Here is a 19545-nt window from a genome sequence, read left to right as displayed (position 1 = left end):
ACACTACATCAGAGAAATAGACCATGTCTTTGAAAAAGCCACCCAAATACTCCACAGAAACCTTCCACCATGGGCTGACCCAGGACTTTGAAAAGTGGAGTGCAATTGGTATGGTACATCATGACATATGACACATTTCTTTCCAGTTAAAGAGAAATTAGAAGCTTTACTAACATGCTAGGTGGCTAGAGCTGTATTATTCAGTTTAAGATTGAAGCAAAAACAATTATAACTTTATTGGAATGTATATTAATTTTCATACATAATATATGATATGGCAAAACACAACAAACTAGGTAAAAATAATCAAAAGATGTTGTTTCATTAGTTCTGTAGTCATTAGAATTAAACATACATTTTTTTTTCAAATTCATAAAACACAGTTTAGCCTTTTTGAGAATTTTGACAGTGTATCCAATGCTTAGCTGAAAGTTAATTCCACATCTGATTAATGTTTCCGTGGGTAAGTAAGTGTTTTTAACAAGGAGCTAATAGGAACTAATAAGAGCTACATTACCAGAGCACCTAACAGACAGCAGAAGAAGAGGACAGTTTAATCAATGGAACATCAAACCATTAAAAAGGAGAGAGAGAGTCATTAACACCTGTGGAAATAAGATTTTAGAAGGAATCAGATAGATTATAATGAGCCACGAAGTCAATTGACTCTCTCATTGCTGCCTAAATAGAAATGCTGCTGCCTTTCCCAGGCAGTTGCTTTTAAAGTGTGGGTGGACCAGAAATCAAAACTATATCACTGTACCTCCCCTGGATCTACCCCTACCTATGAAGAAACCCACCTGTGATTGCACATCCTGGTAGTGACATACCATGCTACATTTGAACTGATTAGAAGAATCACATAATTACAACCTATATTTGATAAAGATCAGACCTGGAGAGAAATATTTGCCGTCCTTCAGCTCCTGACTTTCAAACAACCCCCACACCTTGCCCAACTCATTATCAGAAGAATACTCCCCACTGTTCAACAGACACCAAATGGACCACAGCCCTGCCTTAACAACAGATGCAAAACCTTATTAACACTTCACTGTTACAACAATCAACACCCCTCAAAATAGATCCATCAGAATCCATGGATCCTACACATGACTTGTCCAAAGTGTGGTATATCTGATCCAATGCACCAAATGCCCTCATGGTAACTATGTGCATAAAGCTAGACAAAAACTATCCAACAGAATAAACTCTCATAGCATATAAAAGATAGAAACACACAAACACCAGCGAAAACATGGATTTTATAGAACAATCACTCCCTTTTTTTACTTCATTATCATTGAGCCTCAGGTAAGTTTACAAGGTACCTTCAAAACGTATGCCTGGAAACTAAAATTCATAAGGTGGTTGGACACTACGAACCAAGGACTGAACAATGATATTGACTTTATGACACGCTATAACCTACTTGATTGCTAAAATTCTTGCTTCACACTATGGGTAATAATGACCCTCTTCTCTTCCACTAATCAAGCTATCTTTTCTTCTGTTAATTGTGTACCTGCTGCCTATGGGAATTACTTGCTTCTCCAATTTTGAAGCCCTCCATATCCAATTTTAATCACTGCTGTGCCTAATTCTTCTTTCAGACCTGATGACCTTCACATTCAAAGGTCTGCCTAAACCTATCAAAAATATTCTGTTGGTCCATAAAAGATATCATCCACGCCAATCCTTGCCTCTTCCATTAATGAGTATAAATATTTCTATTCATTGCTGCTGATACTGTATGTGGAAAGAAAACTGAAGTATTTTATATTATATCTATTTTGTGAACTGCAATCTGAGAACGAAAGAGTAAGACAACTAGGCCTGGTCTTTGCCTTCTGCTCAGGTGACAAAAATAAAAGGGAAAAGACTAAATGACAACTCAAGTGCAGTCATCCTATATTTCAGTACCTCACTGAAGTAATAACAGGTAGGAACACTAAAATACGTCACAGAAAGATAAACAAAATTCTCCTGCTAACAGCAGCCTCGCCAGGTAGAATTTATCTGAAAAGGAAGAAAACGTTCTGTTTTTTCATATTTTTCTCTCTGAATCTGGAGTATCAAAATTAAAGAAGGAAAAAAAAGAATCAGTTTTTATTCCCCATAACACAGAGCAACTTTCCAGATGATTGTCTCTCAACATGTATGCTAGAATTTGCACAGAATGTGAGGAGGATGTTGATGAAATCTTCCAAATCAATTTTATATAGCCACTCAACTTACAAAAGAACAGAAAAAAAGGCTTCAGAAGAACCTGATTGATTGCTGACAGATGATAATATCAATTTTTTTACATGAAATAAAGGCTGACCCCGTAAACAAACAACTAGAATTATACAAGGACAGAAAGTAGCAATTTACACTTGATAATTCAGAGACTGTGGAACCATTCCATTATTTAGCCAACATAACTGATCCCAAATAAAAACATCAGAAGTACTATCCAGACCAGTAAGAAGAGGCTGCAATGTAGCTCATGGAACACAATACTGAGATCCTTATCAACAGATTTCTACCCCAACTATTTATTTGCGAAGGACACTGTATTATAGTTCCTCAAATGACAATGGTGAAAAAATAGGGAAGTATGAATAACAAAAGGTTGGGAATTTGAATGAAGAACAATGTACTTTTTTAATGAGTTTCATTCCTTCCAAGCCAGTTTAGCATTAATCAACAGCATGTATATATGTTTAGCATGTTCTCTTTGAGTTTCCATTCTATTAATTAGTGTAGACTCCATATCTTTTACTTTTAAGACTGCAGATTTTTCAATACGACTCTCTTTTTATGTTTAAGGAATAAACAAGCTTACAAAACAGGTCTCAAGCTTTCATACAACCCTTGTGGTTTCCTAGTGAGTCCCAGGACCCCCACAAGATACTCATTAATATGTCCAAGCAGTGGGAAAAAAACACAACTAGTCTAAGTGTAATTGTAGGACTTTTCAGAATTCTGGGTATAAAACTCTTCATTTTTCCATATCAGGGCTGTCCAATTAGTGGTTCACAGCAGCTACCATGTGGCTCACAGGTCGTTGCAGCCATCTCTCCCATTGCTGTCTGGCAGAGGAAGGCCCAAGAGAGGGTCCTGTGCCACCAGCACTACCTATGTAGGGGGCAGGGATTCTGGGGTTTGCCCCTGCAGCATAATGCCTGCATTATGAATCTCAGATTATATATCAAGAAGCAGCAAAGTGAAATGAAAATATTTTAAATTACATAATGAGGTTCCAGTTTATTTCTCTGGAGGCACTGGGGTCTGGGGTAAATAAAAAAAAAATCCATTCACAACTCAAAAGCAATATTAAGTTTCTGAGGTTCAAAGAACACTCAGGAAGCGGGTTACCAGAAGATGCTCAGGCACAGCAGCTGACAAAAATCCCTGCAAATAATATATAAATACCTTCTGCATATGAGAAAGCACATAACTAAGCACTCCTCAGGAGACTACAAACATACAGAAAATGTTTTGCAGGTACAGGTGGCTGTGCAATAAGTTCAGGACATATGGTTGGAGTCAGAGGTGTGACAACCAGATTCAGCAGGAGGGGCTACCGAAGTGGCAGAGGTGGCACTGGTGGCTGCAGCAATTGGGTTAGTAGTGACATTCTTGCATCCCTGCCAAGTGAGCACTCAGGGCTGGTGCCCCAGTGGCCCACCCCTTGTTATGCTACTCATTGGTGAATATGTATTTTTAAGTAAGTGACACTTATGTGACTGCCTGAAAACTTTGTCCTAGAACTTCTATGTTTACAATGGAATCATATTACATTAAAAAAATTACGGCTGATGAACAGCAATTTTCTTTTACCATTTTTATTAAAGAGGTGACCTGTGATATTTTGTGTGCTTGTAGTAAAATCTGCCTACATAGGAATCCAAAAAGAAAGAAAATTTTATATAATACATCCTAGCAGAAAAATAGGTCATTTGGTATTTTGCATATCTAAATATAACAAGCTGTAATAACATATATGAATTTCAGAGCAAAGTTTGCTTATCTCTTGGCATTAAGTCAGCCACTACCATTTGTTAGGAGTTACTACTCTTGGAAGAATGTAAAAGCCAGAATAGAGATAATGTAATTTTACTGCTTGGAATAAATGTGGTGTTGGATCCAAAGATATGTGTGCCTTAATGTCTAGAAGGAGGAAGCATTGTAGGAACACTTCAAAAAAGGGAAAATACTAACTCTTTTGATACGCTGTTCTGCTTCCCTCACATCCTGCCAAAGAGAACTGTATCGGCTCAAAGTATGTTAGGTACATAGTAACAATTCCAACATTTGAAAACCAGGTTTCATTGCAACTTCCTTTACTCAGGTGAATTTCACCTTTGAGTCTTATTCAAAGGGTAAATGAAAGTTAATGAAGGACTTCAGCAAGGAGCTCTCTAATTTTATTCAGAGAAAGTAACCTTAAACATTTGTAATATCTCATCCATATCAGATATTCATCAAAAAGATTTTCAATAATAGGAATGTAATGCTACACTATTTTAGACAGTTATGTGTATGTTCGGATGCAACAAGGATATTTGGCTAGGCATAGTGCCTCCTGCACCTTCAGTGAAGTTCAGGAGTTCATTATCCATAAAGTATAACAGACTACCTTGAATTTTGAACAAGTAATTCTGTTTATCTTGAGCAAGTGGTTATTTCTCCATCTTTTCGATAGAAATTAACTCAAACACAATCTCACATACTGCCTCTGTATCTCATGCAGTGCTATAAACAACCAACTGGTCTATCTGGATTGCCAGTATGCATGTTTTATACTGTGTTTTTGATTGCTACTTATCTACACTGTCAAGGCAAAACTGCAAAAGGTGAATAAAAACAGGATGGGCAAATTTCAAGAAGTCTGGAAGATTGGTTTGGTTTGAATGGGAATGTAAAAGCTTGAATGTTTATATCAGGCTCATTATAAATGACTGACCATCATGGTTTGCAAAACCAAGCTGAAAGATATAATGAAAAGAGGCACTCCCCTCAGCTTGCCATACTTGTTTTTGGTTCAGATGTGAAGATGGCTCTTTTTGTGCTCTGGCCCTTCTGTTTCTTATATCAGTTGGATCAAAATGAGCAGAAGCATGAGGCAATGAAAAACATTTGTTTTTGAAAAATGATAATCTTTTACACATGTTCAAAAAATAATTAAAAGACCTGATCAGGCAGTATTAGAGGAAAATGACTCTGTTGTAAGAAGCAGTGCCTCTCTTACTTAGACAGCAAAACAACAGAGGCAATAAATAATGCTGTGATTTAGTTTGTGATGTACAGAAATGGTACAAACACAGTAATTTCTGGCTGTCAGAATACAAAAAGGATATGTGACAAACTGGGAAGTTATGAAAGTCAATTACATTAAAACAAAAGTAAGTATTCTCCCAAGACGACCAACTTATTTGCACACCATGAGCAGTTACCTTTCAAAAACTGTCCATTGAGAACATCAGACACAGATAAGTACTCAAATGTTATGTTTAAACAAGTATTTGTTAAACAAAAGAGACCTTCAGAACTAAAATTCCATTAAACTCCCTTTGATGTAAGCATAAGAAGTTCATTAACCTCAACAGGAACTCAGTGCAACCAGTACTAAAAGAATCTGCCCCTGGCTGCCAATAACACTCTCTCTGAAAAAAGATCTCCTTATTATTAACTGCTCATTTTGGTCTGGATATATCCACCCAGAGTCACTGATATTTGTCTGCATAATTCTAAACACTTATTTTCTAAGATGAGGATGACTTGAAAGTAGAATGATTTACCCACTTTAAAAGGTAGTTCATTACCTCATTAAGAATAATTGGTTCTTGACACTTTTGGTATTGATATTGTTGGTGAAATGTCTTGTATTAGAAAAGAGGAACCAATACTCCATTGTGCAATTAGCTGCAAAAGGGGTTATTTATCTGTAGCATTAAAGGGGAAATCCTAATTGTTCCCGCATGAATGCATTAGGGGAAGGATTTAACATAAAGAACCATCTCTCTATCCTGCATGAATCAGCACAGAAGCTTGGCATAACACAGCTCCTCTAAAACATCTTGCAGGTTGGCGCAACCAACCAGCACTGCTCTGTGACCAAGGGGACAAGTCCAGCTGGTGGTAGTTGACTATATTCTGTCTCCATTCACTCAGCATAGGCAAGTTGCTTAACAGCACCTGCAACCCCCTACTATCCTCAGGGAGGAGCAAGACAAAAACATGGCCCTAGAATTATTCCTGTATACTTCTGGAGCATAAGCGGGCGACCATTCCAAATCCATTACTTACGGATACTAAAAAGAGCTCTTTACTAAATGCCTTTATCTGCCATAAGAGGGCACTCCAACCCACCTATGTTACAGTTCACTAGGAACTGCTTTTAGAAAGATACCGCCTAAGAACTGTATTCCTAAGAACTGTATTCACCGCATACTCTGCTAGAGTTGTTGCAGAATGAGCTGAGGGTCTTTTAAAAAACAGATGCATCCTGTTTCTTCTTTCTGCTCAGGATCAAGCATTAAAAAATTATGAATATATATTCAGGTGTCCTGGTGGCAAGGAAATTCGTTTTTCACCTCTAGGACTGTGTATTCAAATTCACCGCAGACTGACAGCAAAAGAAAATTGTAGCAATCTCACATATTTGCTGCTTTGTTTAAAATAAAATAGCCTGGATCCAGTCTGTAGTGCAAAGGCTCCATTCTACAGCGACAGACACTTTGGGGGCAGTCTCCAGATAGAATTACACATACATAAAAATGGAGTTGCTACAGGTGGAGTTGATATATCATGGCAGAGCCATACAGGATGGCTGTATATCAGTATATCATTGGTTTTCAACCTTTTTTCATTTGCAGACCCCTAAAAAATTTCAAACGGAGATGCAGACCCCTTTGGAAATTTCAAATGGAGGTGCAGATCCCTTGGAATTGTAAGTGTGAGTATTCACATATTTTTGATTGATCGTAGTCACCTTTCACAGACTCCTTAGATGTAGTCTGCAGGCACTCAAGGGTCTGCGGACTACAGGTTGAAAATCATTGCTGTATATAATGCCCCATTTTGTTTTCTGTACAGTGTATTGTCTAGTTGTGCTGTTCCCTTAAACCAGACTCTTCAGAAGCGCAGACTGCACTTAGAATATATCTGCAATTTTCCACCTATTTAGAAACATTAAGTGTTCAACACTAAACATTTATTTTAGAATATTTTTCAAAGGGCACCCGAAGGTAAATGTAACTCTGTGTCTCTTTCCCTTCCTCTTATCCTGTTTGCCTTACGATGGTTAAAATGAAACAATTCATTGCTGCTGAAGCTTTTCCATTAAAAGACAGACTTTCCCTGCCTGTAATTAAGGGAGGTTAGAAAGTTTAAGTAACTGAAGATTGGCAGAACGTTCCATATTGTTTTCCAGTGAACTTCATAAAGCTTTAGGCATAAATCATTTGAAAAGAAAATTATTCTTTCTGTCAGGATTTGTTACACAGGAAATATGTTCAGACCCTTGTGTTTGCTTCATAGATTGCAAAGTTACTACAAGTCCACTGCAAACCTGTCAGATGTGTCCAGAGTGGAAATCTACTGTTAGCTCTATCCCTTCCACTGACGTGTTTCCATTTGATTTAGGTTCTGCTTATGAAGTGCAAACAACAATTACAGTTGTGTCTGGTCTGTGCTACAACAAAGTTGAGCCCAGGCAGCATGGAAAAAGTCAAAGCTCTACCCAAGGTCTTTTTCTCATTAAAAACATGTTTATTAATCTGTGTACAGCGCGGCTAAATCATGTTGTAAATCAAACAACTACAAACATATTTAAGCCAAGATAGAGACAACTGCTAAAAATTGTTTTGTGCTCTCCTGGAGTCTTTTTCCATGGCCCCCCTAATTAAAAATTTACTTACCATGACAATTAAATGTTCTAGCTAATTAAGAAGAAAAAAAACATATGTTTGCAGAAATTTGCCAAACTACATAGAAAAAACTAGCGAATGTTTCCATTATTCTGAAACAAATCGTTTGCTGATATACAGTTACATTAAAAGAAACTTTTTTTTTTGCTTAAACTGGAAATTTTTATGAAAAATGATGTTTCTGGTGACAGCTGCATTACAAATCACTTTTATTCTTTTTGGTTTGGAGCAGGGGACTTTTCATAATTTGCCTTGTATTCCTTCCAATGATTACTGAGACCGTAAGACCAAAGCTGGAGTTCCTCATCATAAACCCAATCATCATTCTCTTTTCTTTTCACAAAATGAAGGACCTTCCTGAAATTTCACATGCCACATCCCATCCCAGAATAGTGTTTGCCAAAGATCCATGGCAAAAATCAAAGACCTAAAATCCAGTGCAATAGGGTTTTTGGGGTGTCAGACTCCACTGAAACACAATCTTAACTTTAACTCTCCCTTCAAAAATGTATATTTCTCTTACAAATATGATATGACTCAGACTCCTACAACTTTCACCCTCACAAGAGATTCAGAAGTTGCTTGGACTTTGGCATCTGCGTTTCTCAAACGTACTTTTATTGTGAAGAATCACTGGGAAGCATTTACTAAATGATCCCAGACAACCTATTGGACAATGCATTTTTTTTTAAATGTTAATTTATAGCTTGGATTGGGTGCTAGCAAAATTTTAGTAGAAAATTAACCATTTCTTGGTTTTCCTTGCAAGACTAAGCTTACTTCTCTTTTTTTTCCCGCTTTCCTGAGCACTGCAGCACCTAGTCGTTATAATTATACATTTATAATTATATATACAATTACATTATTACTTGGAGGCTTCAACCAGGTTGATGCCCAATGTATTAACACACTGAACCAACATATATATCACTGTTATCCAGTGATAGCAGTCTGTGCCCAAGAGAGATTACAATCATGTGAGTACTTTAACCTTGAATGGCTTCTTAGTTGCTGTAGGAATGTAAGTACTAGTGCATCCAGATTGGCAAAGAGGGGAAAAAAGCAAGAGCTCTTGGTCTGAAATACATCCATTGCTGTCGTAGGAGAAGTATGTTATCTAATGATTTACTCTAAGGGAATTAAACAGAGGGAACTGTCTGCTCGTCCAATTATCACTACAATTGCATTTCTAAGCCAATGTTTTCCTTCTCTCCAGACAGTAAAAAGCAGTGTGAATTCCAGGCTAGACTTCTGATCATTCTCTAAAATAAGCCATAGTAAAGGTTTTATTAAAAAAAAAAAATTATAGTGTGAGAGGCAGTCTGCTTTGTAACTCTTATATGCTGCCACTTGCCTTGGACATCTTAGCAGATAGATGATGAGTTTAGTCAGCATGAAGACCCACTTTTCCTCCCAGTGATGGTACCTCCAGAATGAAGCTGGAGCCCATTAGTCTACAAGAGTCAGGTCTATTGATGCCTGATCTGGGAATAAACAGAGGACCTCACTCTCCAGCTGCTATTCCCTATTTTCATGAGCTGTTCACTCACTCAAAAAAGCAGGGTTTAGATAAACTAAAACAGCAACTGTGTTCTTTCAGTCTCCATCTCTGTGAGACTGACTTGGACATATTTACTCTGACCCCACTCAGTTAAAAAGAGTATGACAGTAAAATATAGTTATATTTATACAGAGTTGCACATGGGCTGATAAACTCTACTAATCAGCACCAACTGGCTATAGCACTTCTGGTTCAGGAGCTAGTGCAAGGTATTCTACATTGCACCACTCTGTTGTATAGCCATGCCTAAGTAACACTGGCCAACTGCAGAGAAGCCTGTAAGAACAAGTAAGGACAACTCTACCTTAAAAGTTTTAGACAAAATCTCAGCAATTCCTTCTGGATGTTATAAATGGAGCTGGTAGTGCTATCAGTAGTTAAAATTGCCTGATACTTCTATTATAAGAACCTTTTTCCAGTAGCTTATAAAACTTTCTTACACTTACGTTAAGCCTCAAATTTTCCATGACTCCGGCTAATTACTTTTTTTGGAACAGTTCAGCTGTTTCTGCAAATTAATTGAGGTAATCATACACTTTTTTTGTTCATAATAAAAAAATCCGAGTAGCTTTTTTTTTTTTTTTAAAGGGGAAGCTCACTCAACTCTGTGCTCTAATTTTTGGCAAGGGAGTTGCCTTTACATCAGGGATGTAACTTGAGTTGTTCCTGTGAAAATCTTTGGCCACTGAAAAATCTTGGGTTGTACATGCTCAGTCAAGAATTGTTAGAGTTTGGTAGCCAAATTATCCACCACTTGTATGGGGCATAATAAAGCCCAGGGCTGCAGGGGCTGAGCAGGATTTTCTGTTTAGCTGCTGCTTCCTGCAGCCAGGACCTGCTTTGATGTCAGGTACTGGCACTGACAGCAAGGAGACTTGTTGTCTAAGGTCTTGATGACTGACCCTGCTGCTACACAGGCAGTGTACAGAAGGAGGACAAAGAAGCCTGACTGAAATGCTAAAGGATAAAGATGCAGGCTCTGGAGAAAAAGAAAGATGGAGAGAATGGGTTGGGTGATGGATCTGGGGTGGGAAACTAGGACAGGCAGCTGGGAACCGAGAGCATACAGCCAAGAGAGGGACTGGGAAGCAAAAGCAGGAAAGCACTGTTGGGGGAGAAGGGATACAGATTGCCTTGGAAGCTAGAAGCAGCCAGAAGAAAATGTAATGACTGCCAAAGAGACTGGGAAAGTGGCCTGGAGGGAGAGTGGAACTGACAATGAGTGTGGAGGGAAGGCATGCATTCAAATATGGAGCTCAATAGGAGAAACCGAAATTAGGTGGCAAGGAGACTGCAGTGGGGATAGGTTGGGTGGACATAAACAGAAAGGGCCATAAAGAAACAGAGACAGAAGGCAGGCAGTCTGTGACCACCTGAACATACTTCTCTCCAGAATCTGGAATTGAAACCACAAGTGGTAATTGCAACATTGCTCTGCTGTTAAGAAATAGCAATTAAATTTACAGGTGAAGAGTATCATTCCCTTCTGCTGCTAGCCCCATAGGGATGGCAACTTATCACTGCTATCAGTTACTCAGTTAGCTCAAGTAGCAGACGTCTGTTCAGTGGTTCCAAAAGTTTCAGTCCTGCCACTGCCCAGGTAACTGCTGATACAATGACACAAAATGTAATTTGTTTTTTCAATTTTTTTTTTTTTTTTAGAAATTACACAGACACATGCACTAAGTCTTATGTTAAAAAGTCAAAGTGATGTCAGTCACCCAGAACTTAGAAAATACATTTCCTAATTTTTCAATCCTTTGACACTGCAATATTTTCGATAACAGTCTTCAAATACCTGAAGGGTGATAATAGAGAGAATGGAGGAGTTTTTCTGTCTGCCCACAGGGGACAGGATTAGGAACAATGGATTCAAGCTGCAGCAGAGGAAATTTAGGTTGGAGATTAGAAGGAACTTTTTGACTATGAGGTTGGTCAAATTATCTAGAACAGGTTACCCACAGAAGCTGTGAATCTCCATCCCTGGTACTTTTCAAGAGCACCGGGATACTTGATACAGATACTTGGTTGGGATGATCCTGCCTTGAGCAAAGGGCTGGATTAGATGACGTTGCAAGGTCCCTTCCAGCCATACTTCCCTATGGTCCTATGAACCTTAATAATACTCTGTTAACAAAGAGAGTCTATGTGTGTCTGTAACTTTCAAAGGTGCCTGATTTAAAAGATTAATGATACATAAAAATACAATTCAACCCCCTTATAAAACTAAACCCCAGTCCACTGCTACATCATAATGAAAAATAGGATCTTCTGGCTGGGATAGTTAAAAGCAGGGTGTTGCTATTGCTTGATTGTTCTATGCTGTTTTTGAGGACATCAGCCTACTTCCTGCAGGTTGTGGGAATTCTTCTTAGCCTACAAAATCTCCCACTGCTATCCAGTATTCTAGCTTCCTTGTCATCTTTCAACAGTTCAAGAACAAACTTTCCATAACCAAACCCAGCACTGTTCATAAGGAACTGCTCAGACACAGAGCTCAATATTTTGTGCTTTAAATGCGAAAAAATGTAACATTTTCTTGAGGAGCTATGAGGGCACCTGCCATTGGGTTACACAGGGCCCTGGACTGCAGTTAGGAGTTACATGGATTTTTGCAGTGCTTAAAGCTTGTTTTATTACCTGTGGCTCCTTGTCATGTTTGCTGGGATCCTTCTCATAGCTTTCCGCATAGATCCTGATGGTACCTCGCACACTACTAGATGCACTGAGTCTGAAGATGAGCCTGGAAGCATCTGAGAAAATAATTCGCAGCCCCTGTGGAACAGAACATATGAACATCAGCCACGACTTTAAAAAATTGTAGCCCATTGCTTAGAAGCGTGATCTGGGTTCAGTTCCTGCCTCTTGCTGTTTTGTAACTTAAAGCAATTCAGTGAATCATTCTACAAGTCAGTTTCCCTAGAGTAAGGTAGGAGCGAGAACACTTCCTTTATTCCACACTTTAGAGCAAGAACCTTCTCACTGCATGAATGTATAGTGCTGAGCCCAATGGAAACCTGATGTCCACTGAGTCTTATAAGTGCTACAGAAAATTTTGTACTGCTAATATAAAAAAAAAAACAATGTAAAAGCTTTATTGGGGTCTTTATATTCCAGCTGCCTTGCTGTTGCTGAAATTCTCTTATGTCCCACCCTGCCACTGCAATCAAAAGGGTAGCATGATGTATAATACAGGTTTCCCTCACTGACCACTGGGGTTAGGTTCCTGAAAGTTCCCATGGGTGGCAAAACTGTGGCTGGCAAGACAAAAGGCTTATGGGAAAAATGGCAGGTGACGGACTGATGTGCAGCCACGGAAAACCATGGTTACTCAGAACTGTATACTGTGGTAGCCAAAATGGTATATAAAATATTAAGCATGTATACTCAAAACCATGGCTGGCAAAACTGTGGTTAGTCAGGGAAACCTGTACTAGCACTAGATAAGGCACAGTGGAACACAGCAGTTGATGAACCCAACGGCTTGCAAAGCAATTAGGGGGTTCTGTGTCCCAAAGAAAGTAGTCAGTGGAGTTAAATACAGGAAACTACATTTTTTTTATTTCTCACAGAATATGCATCAAGGGGTGGTTATGAGTTGTCAGGGCACATTTAAAATGAATTAGTTCAAGCAGTGGGGGCCTTGCACCCTCCCCAAGTGCTACTCTGATTCCCTGCCTGATCTGCTGCTCTGCTTTCTACTCCTTTCCCTATCTGCCACTGTGCTGCCTACAAAACAAAGGGCTAAGTTCTTCCCTAACTCCCTGGGAATGCCTTAGGTATAAATGTGGGTCAAATTTGCCCAAAGGCTGGTAGGCATAATTTTATACTTACCAGCCTTGGTTGCCTTAACTGAGCAAACAGCTAAAGATGAAAGAGGTGATATAAAATATGGTAGGAGATTTTCCAGCATAACTATGTGGATGGAAGCCTCAACAAATAATCCCTCACACACAGACACCTAAAGCCAGAGAAACCACAGCCTGGCCCTGCAAACAACATCATAAAATACTGCCCCAAAATTATACCTTTCTAGTCAGACATTTCAGTGGTACTGAGGGAGTTACTGATTGAGGTGCTTTACTTTTTTCACATCAGGTGGAAATGAAGGAAGTGTACAAGAGCCCCTTATCAAGTATATTTCCTTTAGGGCCAGATATAGAAATTACACTTTTACCAGTATAAGTGATCAGAAATTACTCTATATCTGTAACAGAACAGAAGTTTGCACACATAGATTGGTTTAGAAATGGCAGAACTCGGTCTAAGATCCCCCCCCCTCCACCCCCAAGAACAAATGTCAGTTCTGTTCACTACCAATCTAAACTATGCTGCTTACAGAAAACTGTGTAGCTTAAACCAATCCTGCTGTGGGCTTTTTGAATGTCTGCACCTAGCCCAAAAGATAACACCTCTCAGAACTAGTAATTCTGTGAAAAGCTGTATTAAAAGTTACCAGCTACTGTAATTCCCTCTCCTAAGCAAGGCTACCTCTTTTAGCCTTACCTTCTGAGACTTTGTGATGTTCAGTGTGAAAGCAGCTGTAAAGTAAATGCCTGTTCTGATTATGATTTCTAGCATTTATTATATGGTAACATATGGGCAACATACCTTTGATGGTTTAAACACAATTTGCTAGCATGGTAACTGAATAGGTAACATTAAACTGAAAACTCTTTGGGCAGCGACCATCTTTTTATTCTGTGTCTATACAGTACCTTGCACAGTTAGGTGCATCTCCATGCCTAGCACTTTTAGATACTACACAAGTGTAAATAAATAATGAACAACATTGGCCAATCTACAGTTATTGTAACGTTATGGTTAGCATCATACCAATTGACTTTGTTTTGTACAACTCTATTCAAACACACAGAAAACTTTGTACCAGCCTTCTCTGTCTGTCAACACACTGCTTGGCTTCTTAGGAAGCAAGAGTAATTCCAAGGAATGGGAAGATCTGGATAGAGATGTAGACTAGGTCATTTGTCTTCCTGGTTTGAAAAACACTTCCCTTTTCAGACAGGTACACAAGCCTTCAAATAGTTCCGATTTTTTCTTCATTCAAATACTTTCTTTTCTTACTTACATTTAGAAAAGGGTTGCATTTTCATATTTTATCACATACAACATGCTCCCAAATATACAATACACCTTATTTTTAAAAGGCAGAATGAAGAAAAAAAGATTCTTCCGGAGTTATGGATGCATAGAGCAGGGGCAGTCTAATTTTCTCAGATAACGTCTACTGTATGGCCAGCGAATATTATCTCAGGTGAAGCCTGCAGTTCAGATCACTGGGAAGAGTCACCCTCCATTTCCTGCATAACAATCTCTAGCTGCTGCTGGAAACTGGTTGTACTGGGTGGCTCTATGATTTTGAAGACCTAAAGAGCTAAATGTCTGAGCTAAAGAAGCTGTGAAACAGGCCAGTGGCAGCTAGCAGATAGCTAGATGTTAAAAGAACATCTAGACCATTAAAAAGGAGAAATGATTGTTAATAACTCTAGAGTGAAAAACAATTAGCCATTAGGTCAAATGATTCCCTCAGCTGCCTGAACTGTAATACCACAATTGCTACAGTGTGGAACAGGAATCTAACCAGGGTGTTTCCAACCCCAAGCAGAAAATCAGGTTCAATTTTAGGGAGGAAAGGTATGTGTCACAGGTAAGAAAATACAGAATTAGCTACTATTGTTGTTGTTGTTATTATTCCTGATATATACCACTGATGCTCTTCTAAGGTGCCATTTAGCCTCAGTCTCTTTCCCTACTTGTATCCCTTTTATGCAATTCATTGCCTTCTGCTGAAATACTCCAGGTTTACATTGGTGCAATAAGGATAAAACTAAAAATCTGACTGAATAAAGAATTAAAATATCCTACCATTTTCTTCTACTTATTGAACAGAATCAAAGGAAAAACAGATATTGAGGAAGATGATTCAACAGATGTAGGAATGAGAGCCCTGGAGATAGTGGTGCTGCCAGGCCATGACAGCACCTGTCAGGCCAGTACACATTATTTCAGATGGAGCCTGAAGTTCAGATCACTGGGAAGAGATTAACATAGACACAGGGTAAAGAGAAAAAGAACACCAACACACTGGAGTTTAGTAGGAAAAGGCTCCGAGTAAAATACTGTTTTCTGAGCCCCTTGTCTCCTTTGCCTGTGGTGGAACAAGCCTTGCGGAAACTGGAGAAAGACTTCTGAATCTTCAATTTCTACCAAGAGCCATTTGAGAAACCAGTTAGATTAACAAGACAGAACTCCAAATGCTTAACTATGAGTGGAAATTCTTTGGTTCTTCAGGTATGTGGTGAAATATTTCTACCACCATATAAAGAATTGTTTGGTCAATGCTACCCATTAAAACTAGAAAATATGTAACAGGAAAAAAATCCACACTGGTAATGGGTTGAATTAGATGACCTAATAGGTATTTTCCATTTCTAACTTATGTGATTCTATGAATAATGCTTTTAGCTGCTAAGACAGATACAGATGTCCAATTTTTTAAATATGTGTGTAACAAATGTTCATCCACTTATACTCATTATGCATAAACTATGTGATTGAAGAACATGAATAGCTGGAAAAGAGCTTCAGAATGGGCTTTTATAAATGTTTGGATATGTATGTCAAACAGAAAGAGTAGTGTATTAACCTTCTGTTCTCTGTCTCTCCAGAATTTGCTTTGCCAAGTCAATTTTGGAGTTCAGGGGTGAAATTCTGGCCCCATTAACTTCCTGGCCCTGCTGAAATTTGTGGGATATATACTACTGATTTCAACCAAGCCATGATTTTACTCCAAATGCCTAAAAAAGTTAGTACTATAAAACGCAGTCAAGTCAAGGCTGGATGGGTTGCCCTCAACTCTAGGGCTGAGGTGGAAGAAGGTAAATTAAAGATACCACTGAAAGTTTGTACTTTTGTTCTGGAAGAATGCCATGTTCAGGGCAGGTAGCTTAAGGTGTCCAACATTTTTTTGCCATCCAGCTTTGTAGGCTGCAGAAAAAGAGCACTCTCATAAATAATAAGGGGAGATATGAGCAGCATCAAAGCAATTTTACAACCAGTCCAAAGCAATATAACCAAATCCACTGGCCACTAGCATAACAAAGTTAGCAAGACTGTTCAAATACTGTCTCTAAGCACTCTACCTTTACCTGGCACCAATAATACTCAAAACCAATGGTTTCATTTGGTACACTGGCTTCTGAGAACCCCTCATCCTTAAATCACAATCTTTTGAAGAAATGGAACTTGTGAACACTAACTTCCACAATCCTAACAGCTTCATCACCTACAGGATTATTGGTAACCCACTACTAGCAGCATTTTTGGCACTTGGGATTCTTTCATTATACACACACACATAGACACACTCACACATGCGGTTCTCCCCGCATGTATTTACTTCCTATAGCATTTTCCAGTTCTTTTCTTCATTTTACATTTCCTGGTGACAGATGCTTGATCACAAACCAAAAATGGGGGGGAATGACAGCTGATACATCTCACAGAAGGCTAGAATTCCTGCAGCACAGCTGAGAATACTCCAGTAGGAACACTAAAGAGCCACACATGACTCTTCTCCTTAAAACAACATGTATGTGCCAAAGAGAAACCATTTACTAAGGTAATGACAGATCTAAGATCCCGACCTTAAAAATCAGCTAAAAATAGGTGCCAAAGCACAAATTCCAATCTTAATTGGGATCCTAAGGATCATCACAATCCCTTGTGATCACATGACCCTTGTGATCCTAAGGGTTTGATTCCTTATTGCAGGCAGTATCAACTGTGAAATATTGATTCCAATCCCCTCTTTGAAAAATTCAGATAAATTTTGAGCCAACAGAACTCTCACTCAGGACAGACACAGAAAATTCTGAAACAGCCCTTCATTTTTAACCTCATTCCTTATCTCATCCTAAATATCATGAATGAAAGTATTCAACAGCAAGAAATTGTGACCATGAAGTAAAATATGAAGAAAAATGAATTTGAAAATGAGGAAGATATGCTGCAGCAAGTTGTAAAAATGAACATTTTTTCCTTTAAAAATGTTTTAAAAAAAGATTGCACCCACGCTTTACGACTATTCTGTGCTTTAATCAGAAAATTATTAGCATGGTGGTAACAAAGCAATGACATAGCATACACCAGATGTGCTGTACAGAATGAAATCGTTCCCTATTGGATATGAGCACACTGACTTTAACATAACAAAATGGCTAATTGTATTATTATTGTTTCATAGATTCATAGATGTTAGGGTCGGAAGGGACCTCAATAGATCATCGAGTCCGACCCCCTGCATAGGAAACAAAGAGTGCTGGGTCTAGATGACCCCAGCTAGATCCTTATCTAACCTCCTCTTGAAGACCTCCAGGGTAGGGGAGAGCACCACCTCCCTTGGGAGCCCGTTCCAGACCTTGGCCACTCGAACTGTGAAGAAGTTCTTCCTAATGTCCAATCTAAATCTGCTCTCTGCTAGCTTGTGGCCATTATTTCTTGTAACCCCCGGGGGCGCCTTGGTGAGTAAATACTCACCAATTCCCTTCTGTGCCCCCATGATGAACTTACAGGCAGCCACAAGGTCGCCTCTCAACCTTCTCTTGCGGAGGCTGAAAAGGTCCAGTTTCTCTAGTCTCTCCTCATAGGGCTTGGTCTGCAGGCCCTTAACCATATGAGTGGCCCTTCTCTGGACCCTCTCCAGGTTATCCGCATCCCTCTTGAAGTGCGGCACTCAGAATTGCACGCAGTACTCCAACTGCGGTCTGACCAGCGCCCGATAGAGGGGAAGTATCACCTCCTTGGACCTATTCATCATGCATCTGCTAATGCACGATAAAGTGCCATTGGCTTTTCTGATGGCTTCGTCACACTGCCGGCTCATGTTCATCTTGGAGTCCACTAGGACTCCAAGATCCCTTTCCACTTCCATGCCACCCAGCAGGTCATTCCCTAGGCTGCAGGTGTGCTGGACATTTTTCCTCCCTAGGTGCAGCACTTTGCATTTCTCCTTGTTGAACTGCATTCTGTTGTTTTCTGCCCACTTGTACAACCTGTCCAGGTCTGCTTGCACCTGTTCCCTGCCCTCCGGTGTGTCCACCTCTCCCCATAGCTTTGTGTCATCTGCAAACTTGGACAGAGTACATTTCACTCCCTCATCCAAGTCACTGATGAAGACATTAAAGAGTATCGGTCCAAGGACCGAGCCCTGTGGGACCCCACTGCCCATACCATTCCAGGTCAAAACTGACCCATCCACCACGACTCTCTGCGTGCAACCCTCCAGCCAATTTGCCACCCACCGGACTGTGTAGTCATCCAAGTCACAGCCTCTTAACTTGTTCACCAGTATGGGGTAGGATACCGTATCGAAGGCCTTCCTGAAGTCTAAGTATACAACATCCACCCCTCCTCCTGTGTCCAGGCGTTTCGTAACCTGGTCGTAAAAAGAGACTAGATTAGTCAGGCACAATCTGCCTGCTACGAACCCGTGCTGGTTTTCCCTCAGCATAGTTTGTCCTGCTGGGCTCTCGCAAATCTGATAATTTTTTCAAAGATTTTGCCAAGGATGGAGGTGAGACTGACTGGCCTATAGTTGCCCAGGTCCTCCTTCCTCCCCTTCTTGAAAATGGGGACCACATTGGCCCTTTTCCAGACCTCCGGGACTTTGCCTGTGCGCCACGAGTGTTCAAATATTCCCGCCAGTGGCTCTGCAATGATGTCGGCCAGTGCCTTCAGCACCCTCGGATGGAGCTCATCCAGGCCTGCCGACTTAAAGGCATCCAGTTCTTCCAAGTGACTCTGCACCGTCTCAGGGTCTACGCTTGGTAGTCCAGTGTCCTGCTGCTGCCTCTCTACAATCCCAGTGAGAACCTTGTCCTGCCCCTCACTTAGTAACACTGAGGCAAAGAACTCGTTGAGGAGTTCAGCCTTGTCCCCCCTGTCAGTCACCAATTGTTTCTGCCCATTTAGCAGGGGTCCTATTCCTCCCTGGGCCTTCCTTTTACTCCCTATATATCTAAAAAACAATTTCTTGTTGTCTTT

The 19545-nt window shown here is 39.7% G+C and overlaps 1 protein-coding gene across 2 annotated transcripts in view; it reads right to left on the bottom strand.

Annotated features, from left to right (window-relative positions):
* The window catches only part of PGM5 (phosphoglucomutase 5), a 148175-nt gene that overhangs the window by 16113 nt on the left and 112517 nt on the right, over positions 1–19545 (bottom strand). For both annotated transcript variants that reach the window (XM_019478154.2, XM_006261237.4), the window contains one exon: positions 12121–12255. In XM_019478154.2, the coding sequence (XP_019333699.1) occupies positions 12121–12255 (135 nt within the window). The remainder of the gene's footprint in view (positions 1–12120; positions 12256–19545) is intronic.

This window comes from Alligator mississippiensis, chromosome 3 (genome assembly GCF_030867095.1).
Source record: "Alligator mississippiensis isolate rAllMis1 chromosome 3, rAllMis1, whole genome shotgun sequence".
Classification (NCBI taxonomy): Eukaryota; Metazoa; Chordata; order Crocodylia; family Alligatoridae; genus Alligator; species Alligator mississippiensis.
This window is presented reverse-complemented; position numbering and strand designations above follow the sequence as displayed.